Below are 10,698 nucleotides of genomic sequence, written 5' to 3' on the forward strand. Positions count from 1 at the left end.
ACTGACGGAAGGCAGGGCAGCCGCCGGCTGGCAGGGCTTGTTCAGGGACAGCTGACTCAGAAGCAGAGCAGAGAACCCTGGGGGATGACGAAGCGCTCTGTGTTCCGGGTGTGGTAGCGTTTTCACGGCACATTTGTCAAAATGTGTCAGGTTCTAGGCTTAAAAGGGTGGATTTTATGATCACATTTATTTCACAATATCAAAGTGTTCATGTAACTGACCATGGATAATCTACTATTAGAACAGAGGATGAATACGGGAATCCTCTCTGCCTGGTAGATTGTTTTGTTTTGTTTCGGTTTTTGAGTTTTAACTTATGTTTTGCTAATGTGTTTCTCAATTCTCTTTCCTAGGTTCAGTTTGCCACACTATATGCTAAGAAAGAAAAAAGCAACACATGAACTGAATATAAATGTTTGTTTTCTTTGACTCCTGTATTATAATCTACCAAAATATTAGAACTGGTGGGAGTCTCAAAAGCACTAGTCCATGGTCTTCAGCAAAGAGACTGTTTCTCTCCATAGTGCACGAAACTACAAAGCATTGATCTCCTAGAGGAAATCAGTGGAAGGTTATTAAGGAGCCTTGATTTGACCTGATATCTGCACGTCACAAACAAAACATTTCCGTTTCAGAGAAAACAGTATTGCCATCATTAATCATTGATTTTGATGGTAAGGCTGGAATTCAAGTAAAACAATTTTTTAAAGAGCGGGCTATTTCCATAAACCTGTGAACACCCCGGCACCGGCGGTGGTGGTCGCTTTCCGCCAAGACAGGGACTGTACTAAGGAGAAGAAAATCGGCCAAAGAAAAGGACGCTGTCGGACTCGTTGTGCCTGATGAAGAACAGGAAAGGGTGATTGCAGTGAAAACGTTCCCAGTCCTGGGCCGGCGTGACGGCGAAGCCCACAGCGGTGGCGGCCGCAGCCTCCGTGCCCGCCTCGGTCACCTCCAGCACCGACCTGTGCAGCAGCCTCTGGGCGCGCAGCCCGGCGCCCACGGGGCTCCCCGCGAGGCCAGCGGCGCAGAGCCCCGCGGAAGCGGCCTCCAGGTCATAGCTGCCCGCCGCCCGGAACCGGGGCAAGTGCAAGTCCACGGCCCTCTCTTCCATACGCCCCGCGCTGGTCCACTCTATTAACTTCTCAGGAGTTATTTTATCTATAATCTGGTAAGGAGAAAAAGAGGGAAGAATGGCTTGATCATCAGTGCAAATTCAAAACAGTGCAATACTAATGTCAGTCAGTCAGAAATTATTAATATTAACTTTAGCAACAAATGAAACCAGAAATTTTATTTCACTCAACTGCTGTTTATATATATACATATACCAGCTACTTGTCTTATATTTCTATATTTAAATTATCTGTGTATGTATGAAAACTCTATTGCATGTAAATAAATTTTTAAGTCATTTCTTATTCTATCAATTTAATATATATTATTTCATTTTTTACTATTCCCCTTTAATCTTTGTCTGCTGCTGCTGCTAAGTCGCTTCAGTCGTGTCCGACTCTGTGCAACCCCATAGATGGCAGCCCACCAGGCTCCCCCGTCCCTGGGATTCTCCAGGCAAGAACACTGGAGTGGGTTGCCATTTCCTTCCCCGATGCATGAAAGTGAAAAGTGAAAGTGAAGTCGCTCAGTCGTGTCCAACCCTCAGCGACCCCATGGACTGCAGCCCACCAGGCTCCTCCATCCATGGGATTTTCCAGGCAAGAGTACTGGAGTGGGGTGCCATTGCCTTCTCCATAATCTTTGTCTACATATGTATTATATAATTTATATACTATCTTATATAATGAATATTATAATATAGTTTATATATTACTATATTATAATGAACTTAATTTATAAAATTATAATGAATGTAATTTATATTATATTAATATAATGTATATTTATATAGTTGCAATTACATTGAATATCCACTTTTCTTGTTATAAAGTAAATATATTTCACAGCACTGCATATCTCTAAGTATCTTCAGACTGATAGATATTTCCATCAAGCTGATAAATTCCACCTAACATTCATCCTCTCATTCATTTTACAATCATCTAAATATGTATCAAGTGGATGCTGATAGATACTGTGGATGCAGCATCTATTAATAATAAATTATGATTACTATTATATAAATTTCAAGCCGAGCATCCTAGTGTCTGGCTCTTTGCAACCCCGTAGACTCTAGCCTGCAAGCTCTTCTGTCCATGGAATTCTCCAGACAGCAATACTGGAGTGGCTTTCCATTCCCTTCTCCAGGGGATCTTTCCTACCCAGGGATAGAACCCGGGTCTCCTGTATTGCAGGCGGATTCTTTACCGTCTGAGCCACCAGGGATTTAAGGAAGATGCTGCTGATTTGGCTCAGAAAGTAAATTTTATTCTTGAATTATTTCCCTACAGTAATCCCCACAACTGGGCTTTTTGAGTCAGATTATGAATACTTTTAAGCTTGCAGATAAGTGCCTTGTTAGAACAGTAAGTAGTGTGTCAGTCTCATAAAGCTTGCATTCGTCCTGCCATTTTGCTTTCCCAAAATATTTGCCAACATATAATGCTGCTAATGGAGAAGGCGATGGCGCCCCCCCCCGCCAGTGCTCCTGCCTGGAGGATCCCAGGGACGGAGGGCCTGGTGGGCCGCAGTCCATGGGGTCGAGAAGAGTCGGACACGACTGAGCGACTTCACTTTCACTTTTCACTTTCATGCATTGGAGAAGAAATGGCAACCCACTCCAGTGTTCTTGCCTGGAGAATCCCAGGGACGGGGGAGCCTGGTGGGCTGCCATCTATGGGGTCGCACAGAGTCGGACACGACTGAAGCGACTTAGCAGCAGCTAAACACGTTTCACAGAAGCAGGAGAGCTTCTAGTATCTTAATAATACAGCATCCATCGATTTATCGAGCACTTTCCAAGAACTGGAACCATTCTAGGCAAGTCTTCATGTCCTAGATCCATTCTGGACTTCCCTAGTGGCTCAGACAGTAAAGCATCTGCCTACAATGTGGGAGACCCATGTTCAATCCCTGGGTCTGGAAGATCTCCTGGAGAAGGAAATGGAGGAACCTGGTAGGCTACTGTCCGCGGGGACACGACTGAGCAACTTCATTTTTCAGATACATTCTAGGAGATCCCTTAGAGTTGGTCCAGGATGTACATGTATGTGTGTGTGCGCGTGTGTGTGTGTGTATTCTAATCATTACAACACACACATTAAGAACTGTGGAACTCATTTTATAAATGAGAAAATATTGAGGTTCCAAGAAATGAAGAAACGTCAAAGGGTCGAAAGGCACTAAACAGAACAGGGACTTAAAACAACCTCCCTGTTCTCCAAAGCACAGGCTACTCGCCACATCAGCACAGGCTTCTCGCCACATCAGTGTTTTAACTACAAAGCAGCTTCAGTTTAAGTGTTAGTCACTCGGTTGTGTTTGACTTTTTTCGACCCCATGGACTATAGCTTGCCAGGCTCCTGTGTCCATGGGATTTTCCAGGCAAGAATCCTGGAGCAGGTTGCCATTCCCTTTTCCAGCAGACCGTCCCACCCCAGGAATCAAACCCAGGTCTCCCCCATTACAGCAGATTCTTTACTGTCTGAGCAACCAGTGGGCAGGACTAAATCAAGGGATTTATGATTAAGGGTCCTATGGACTTTTATTATGAGTGGAGGTAGGTTTATTTGGGGTTAAAAAAAACACACTGGTGAGTGATGCCGATTATGGGGAGGCTGTGGCATGTGGGGCACAAGGTGTATTGGAAATCTCTGTCCCTGCCTCCAAGTTTTGCTGTAAACATAAAATTGCCCTAAAAAAGTCTTTTAAAAAATGAAATGTCTAAAAAAGGAACTCAGAAAGTCCAATAGCCTGTGAATAGAATTCAAAATTGCTGTCCAGGTGCATAGGTGGTTTTCTTCCCTGGGGAAGAGGGTCTACAGAGATCAACCACTTTGGAGAATGGTGGGTTATCTTTAGAACTCCTCTATGACCTCAAATGTTCATGTTATCTCATCCCCAAATATTTTAGTACTGGTTCTTCTCAATAAACCTGACACCATGTAATGCTCCTCTTTAGATACCCATCTTTACCTGCTGCAGAGACAGAAATATTTTCTATTTCACCAGCTCCAGATCAGAGCCCTAACTCCAGACTCACCCAGAAACAAGCTCTGGGACAGAGAGCCTCGGGAGGTGAAGGCAGAACGAGGAAGAGGTAAGGCTTTACCTTCTCCAGACCGTCGACGTCATTGGGCAGCAGCACGAACATGCTGAGGTCATGGCTTCGATACGGAAGGCCCAGAATTTTGGCCGGCACGTCCTCCAGGGTCTTGAAGCTAAAGGACTGGCGCTGTGTCATCATCGGCACAGACTTGCTTGTGCTCTGCAATGAGTCAGCAGAGCTCGAGGCGTCAAGGGGCGGAAGGCCACCAAGGGGGCTCCCCAGAATAATTCGCTCAACCTTCGACCATGCTAAAGACCAGAGCCTGGGAATCAGCATTTTATTTATATACACATATATCACTGTTGCTGTGTAGTGGCTAAGATGTGTCTGACTCTTTGTGACCCTTTGGACTGTAGCCTGCCAGGCTCCTCTGTCCAATGGATTTTTCAGGCAAGAAAACTGGAATGGGTTGTCATTTCCTCCTCAAGGGGATCTTCCCGACCCAGGGATCGAACCTGTGTCTCCTACACTAGCAGGCAGATTCTTTACCACTGAGCCACCTGGGAAGCCACATACCATGTACATTTGCTCAAAGATGACTCCAGATTCTACATTTTATCTGTAAGCATATCACATAAATTAATTAAAGAACATACCTTATTCAGCCAAAATTCCTCCTCCTTGGTATTTTCTTTCTTAAACTCCCTGTCCCATTGCCCTTTAAAATAAATTACATTCACCACCACCAGCTTGATGGAGCTGCTTAAAGAGCCGTCTGGAAGCAGGTCCTTGATTTTTTCTGCAAATGAACAGCCACAAGAACAAAATGGGTCCATCTTCAAAATTACAAGTCAGATCTACACATGTCAGATACGATGAACACGGACTTGACCAACCGTTCAAACCTCAGCCAGGTCAGCGCCTGAAGGCTTAGCCAATAAAGAGTTCGCTGGCAGAAATCATAGGAGGTTCTCACTTTGCCCATCTCCAATTTATCCCATAGGATAAACTGAGGTGTGAGGGCTAAGAGCTCAGGCTCTGGAGTCAGATTGCCACTGCTGGCATCCAGCTTTGCCTCTCATCAGCTGAGGGGTCCTGGGTAAGTTACTTAAGCTCTCTGAGCCTCAGTTTCCACACCTGTAAAACAGGAATAAAACCTGCCTCACAGAGCTGCTGAAAGGAATCAATGATTCCCTATGTAGAGAAGCACTTGGAATATTATCCAGCTCATAATAAGCACTCGGAGTTAGCTATTATTATTTTTAACCCATTCATTATAGCTACCTGAGGTTTAGAGATCTCTTATTTTATTGCAAAGGAGCTGATGTTTTATCTCTGGGTTCAGCCCATCCCACTGAAATTCTGAAGAATACTGCCCTCAACCAACCCTTTGATAGATCCTCTTTTATCCCCCTTTTAAAATTTTCATTTCCTTTGAACTGAGTATGAAGAAAAAATGCAATCTGAAATGACAGCTGTCTCTCTGATAACTGGAATTTTGTTTTTTAAATGTATTCTCCCTGGTCAGGGAGCGCGATCCCACAAACCGCACCTAAGAGTTTGCATGCTGCAGTTAAAGACCTCGCGTGCCTCCACGGAAGATTCCACAAGCCAAAACTAAGACCTGGCACAGCCAAATCCTTAAATAAACCCCCTTTTTTTTTTTAATGTATTCTGAAATACTAACACTAAAGTATCAGCACTGCTCTGCAAAATCTTAACATTGCTCTCTGCTATTTCCTGCGAGTTTGGCTCCTACCGGGGCGTGAGGCGGGGCGGAGGAGGCGGGGCTTTGTCGAGTCCCTGCTGCGGACGAGGCTCAAGGCTGCCGCCCTCCGTGCCAGGAGCCCAGCCGCGGACGGCCCAGGCGCGTCTTTAGTGGGCTGATGCTTCTCACTGACCGAGAGAAAGGAGCCCTCTGACGTTTTTACTTATGGACCCAGACTCAGAAAGAAAGGTGCTCACGTAAAAGTCAAATGTGACCTCACGACAGACATGAGCCAGGTATCAGGAGCCCCAAAGTCACTGGGATCCCCAGCTATGCGCAAGTAATTCTCCACTACGTGTCTCCACGAAGTTGGCTTCCTGTGGTCCCCTGCCCAATTCCCTTGGCTCTCTCCACGTCTGCTGAGGCCATTCCACTGTCTGCAGTGGATTCCCCCACTCCTTGGCTCCAGTCCCTCCAAGCTGAAATACCCATCTCAGGCCCCTCCCAAAGCTTGTACACGCTTATACCCTATGCAGCGTCCAGCACAGGGCTTCACTCACAGCAGATACTCAGAAGTGTTTTTATGATGAACAATTCATCCATACACTACCATTTGTTTGGCTTTCAACCCAGGAATTAATCTTCTTTCGACTTTCATCTGCTGCATTTACAAAATCAACAGGTTCCAGAGAAGCATGGTAATGTTTTTCAACATAATCTAAGTATTTCTTTAGGAGAAACAGGGAAGGAATAGAAATAGCTTTAAAATTCAATTCATCCATTACCATCATTTCTAAACAAATTTATCTGTACAGGAAGATGACTAACATTGTAAGAAGAGATCTTTTTAGGGCCTGGGTGAATCACTTTGAGTACTTCCATGCATATTTTTGTGCAGGTTCAATACAGTTAAGGCAAAAATCAGATTTCAAGATGAAAAAGAAGCTCCCAAAAGGTCTGGGTATCTGGAGAACAGGTCAAGAGGCAGGTGGGGTGGAGGGTGAGAGGGAGAGATGGGAGGGACACCCCCAGTGATGTGGGTTGAGTCAGGCACTCAAATTAGGCATCTTGCCTCAAAGATCCCAGTCTTAACAGAGTCATTTGGCCATTCCTGAGTACCACTCACAGATGTTGTGAACTCAGCAAAACTCACTTGAAGGAAGAGGTATGTCTTTTCTCCAAACAGTCGGTTGGCTATTTTCAGTTCATAATCATCATTGGGTTTGCTTATCTCACTCAAAACCCTTTGGAGCTGGTGATGTATCTCTTCTGTCTTCTCTAACTTCAAAATCAAAACAAAAACTCAGTGAGTTATCTTGGCAAAAGTAAACCTAGATTCACCACCCTTCCCACACCAAGAAGACACGGCAGCCTTGGGGGTCGTCCATGAGCTTGGTGTAGGTTCTGGATGCCATTCTTCCTCCACTGGAAACACCAACTTAACAACAATACAAGAAACCCAGGAACCAGCTCAGAGATTCCTGTAGCCCAGAGAAGCATGAACCCAGGACAATTCATGATGTTCCCCCCACCATGCTTCTCCCTGCCACACCTCATGGTGTGATTGGGGGAAAACTCGCAACCCCAACTCCCTGAGGAGAGAAGCGTGTGGAATGCGTGTCCAACACTCTGACTTTTCAGAGGCTGCCTGAGGGACTGGTTTGTGTCTTGCCTGAATCTAAGTGTCAAGAGGAACAGGCACCAGGTTGGTCCCTGAGCACAAAGGCCATCAACACACACCCTGGTCTGCAGCACTACAAACAAACACCAGGGGGCGCTCCTGAGTAGAACCCCGCAAAGCAGTGAGGTCATTACTGCACTTCTGTGGTGGGTCAGCGGTAAGGACACGCCTGCCAGTGCAAGAGACAAAAGAGACTCGGTTCGATCCCTGGGTCAGGAAGATTCCCTGGAGGAGGGCATGGCAATCCACTGCAGTATTCTTGCCTGGAGAATCCCATGGACAGAATGCCATATGTGAAAAGCCCACAGATAACATCACACTCAGTGGTGAAAGATTAAAAGCTTTTCACCCAGGAGTAGGCATCTGTCACCCAAGGTGAACCTTTTTCTAGTTTGCACAAAGACTCTGCACAGGACTATGCTTGGGAGAGAAAGTGCCTGAAAACAGCTGTAGCACTGATAGACCGACGAGATAACAGAGCGGCCGTTGGGCCCAACTCTGTTGTACACACTCCGCAAGGAAGCCTGACTCCTCATATATGCAGCTGAGCCGTGCAGACAACCTGGCCACGTGGGATCGTGGACCGAATGGCTCATACTGTTGGGGGACTTGAGCCACAATTTAATGAGGGCCTGGGAAAAGGGCTGTGATAGCGGTCATGGCAGACGTGACCTGCCAGGGAGCTCTGTTCACCTCTGAGTGCCAGCCCTGCCCTACGGATTCTGCCACGTGTGCACAGACTGCCGCATGAGTGAGGAATACTGTAACCCTAGAGCCGGAAGAGATCTCAAGAAGTCATTGGTTCTGGCCTAATATTTTTTTGAGTAAAACATCATCAGAGTAGGAAGAGTTCCTTAAAATAAAAATAGAATGTGATAAAAGTGTTAGTCACCCAGTCCTGTCTGATTCTGTGACCCCATGGACTGTAGCCCGCCAGGCTCCTCTGTCCATGGAGTTCTCCAGGCAGGAATACTGAAGTGGGTTGCCAGTCCCTTCTCCAGGGGATCTTCTTGATCCAGAGATCAATCCTGGGTCTCCTGCATTGCAGGCAGATTCTTTACCATCTGAGCCACCAGGGAAGTCTGTAGTTATATTATCACCCACTACTACCACAGTGCCCATGGGGTGAGTCACCAGGGTGTTCTGGTTGCTCTACTAGACACTTTACAGAGGCTTAAAGATGAACAACTTGCACACACTAGCACAGCTGTTAAGTGACGAAGCCAGGATTTGAACTCTAACTCCAAAATGGGCTCCCCAGGTGGTGCTAATAGTAAAGAACTCCCCTGCCAATGCAGGAGACATAGGAGACACGGGTTAGATCCCTGGGTCGGGAAGATCCTCTGGAGAAGGAAATGGCAACCCACTCCAGTATTCTTGCCTGGAAAATTCCATGGACAGAGGAGCCTGGTAGGCTACAGTCCACAGGGGCACAAAGAGCCGGACACAACTGAAGTGACTTGGCACACACAGCTGCTAACTCCAAAACACATTCCCTCTGCTACAGGGACTCTTCAGTCTATTTGCCTCTATGGATATGTACCCTACTGGTTAGTAAGCATTAAAGCTGAGGCCTCCTCTTAACACTGGGGTTTATTATTGTATGGTACTCTATAAGCCACATTATTGGCTGCCGTTGTTATTATTGCTTAACAATAAGTATCACACCTTTCTACCCGTTTCCCCAGGGAAGCCACATCTGCCAAGGCGTCACTGGACGCTCCAGGACGCGTCCTGAGTTTGGTGTTTAGTCGCTGAGTCACTCTTTTGCGACCCCACAGACTGTAGCCACCAGGCTCCTCCGTCCATGGGATTCTCCAGGCAAGAATACTGGAGCGGGTTGCCAGTTCCTTCTCCAGGGGATCTTCCCGACCCAGAGATCGAACCCACGTCTCCTGCATTGGCAGGTGGGTTCTTTACCAGTGAGCCACCAGGAAGCCCATGTCTCTCCACCTCTTTTTCTTCAGCTTTGATTCTTGAGCTTTCTGTGTCTTTTTCAGAGAAAGGCACCTAGGAAGAAAAAAAAAGTACTATGGCCGTGGTGAGAGCAGAGAAAAGCTCACAGGGACCCAGTGCGGGTAAAATGGATGGCTGTTAAACAGGCCTCCTTGGTTCACAAGGAGCAGGGCTGTCCCTGCAAAACCCTGAGAAGTTCCGGGCTGTGCGCCCCTCTTACCCCTACTGGTTAGTCCCTTCATTCATCCCTCCTCGACGTGGCATTCACACCATGTCGTTTCCCCCAGGAGCTCTACCTATAATTATGAGCTTAATGGCTTTCCCACTTCATGGCAAATAGATGAGGAAACAGTGGCTGACTTTATTTTGGGGGGCTCCAAAATTACTGCAGATGGCAACTGCAGCCATGAAATTAAAAGATGCTTGATCCTTGGAAGAAAAGGAGCAAGCTATGATAAACCTAGACAGCATATTAAATAACAGAGACACTACTTTGCTAACAAAGGTCTGTCTAGTCACAGCTATGGTTTTTCCAGAAGTCATGTATGGATGTGAGAGTTGGACTATAAAGAAAGCTGAGCGCCAAAGAATTGATGCTTTTGAACTGTGATGTTGGAGAAGACTCTTGAGAGTCCCTTGGACTGCAAGGAGATCCAACCAGTCCATCCTAAAAGAAATCAGTCCCAAATATTCATTGGAAGGACTGATGCTGAAGCTGAAACTCCAATACTTTAGTCACCTGATGCAAAGAACTGACTCATTGGAAAAGACCCTGATGCTGGGAAAGATTGAAGGCAAGAGGAGAAGGGGACGACAGAGGATGGGATGGTTGGATGGCATCACTGACTTGATGGATGTGAGTTTGAGTAAGCTCCAGGAGTTGGTGATGGACAGGGAAGCCTGGCGTGCCGCAGTTCATGGGGTTGCAAAGAGTTGGACACGACTGAGTGACTGAACTGAACTGAATTGCTTTGGACAAAGACACTTACCCAAAAGAATCTCAAGCATTTGGGAGCAGAAGGCATGATGGTATTGGAAGAGGAGAAAGAACTTCGCTGATAGGCCTGAAATCGCCCCAGTCAGATGCTGTCTTTTCCTGGCCCCAGATCAAGGGAGGCAGGTTTTCGAGGTAATGCCAGAGTGTTGCCCTAGAGACAAGCCTGTGGCTGGAAAGCAAGGAAAACCCAC

General features: G+C 46.4%; 1 protein-coding gene across 1 annotated transcript in view; it reads right to left on the bottom strand.

Moving 5' to 3' along the window:
* Window positions 1–787: 787 nt before the first annotated feature.
* Window positions 788–10,698, bottom strand: part of SERPINB13 (serpin peptidase inhibitor, clade B (ovalbumin), member 13) — a 10,185-nt gene continuing 274 nt past the window's right edge. The window contains exons 2-8 of the mRNA XM_010854735.1: window positions 9,508–9,564; window positions 8,114–8,116; window positions 7,027–7,155; window positions 6,484–6,601; window positions 4,822–4,964; window positions 4,229–4,384; window positions 788–1,168 (exon numbers count right to left, since the gene is read on the bottom strand). Coding sequence (XP_010853037.1) covers window positions 788–1,168; window positions 4,229–4,384; window positions 4,822–4,964; window positions 6,484–6,601; window positions 7,027–7,155; window positions 8,114–8,116; window positions 9,508–9,564 — 987 coding nt within the window. The remainder of the gene's footprint in view (window positions 1,169–4,228; window positions 4,385–4,821; window positions 4,965–6,483; window positions 6,602–7,026; window positions 7,156–8,113; window positions 8,117–9,507; window positions 9,565–10,698) is intronic.

The sequence above is a fragment of the Bison bison genome, unplaced genomic scaffold (genome assembly GCF_000754665.1).
Source record: "Bison bison bison isolate TAMUID 2011002044 unplaced genomic scaffold, Bison_UMD1.0 scf7180017864349, whole genome shotgun sequence".
NCBI classification, from domain to species: domain Eukaryota; kingdom Metazoa; phylum Chordata; class Mammalia; order Artiodactyla; family Bovidae; genus Bison; species Bison bison.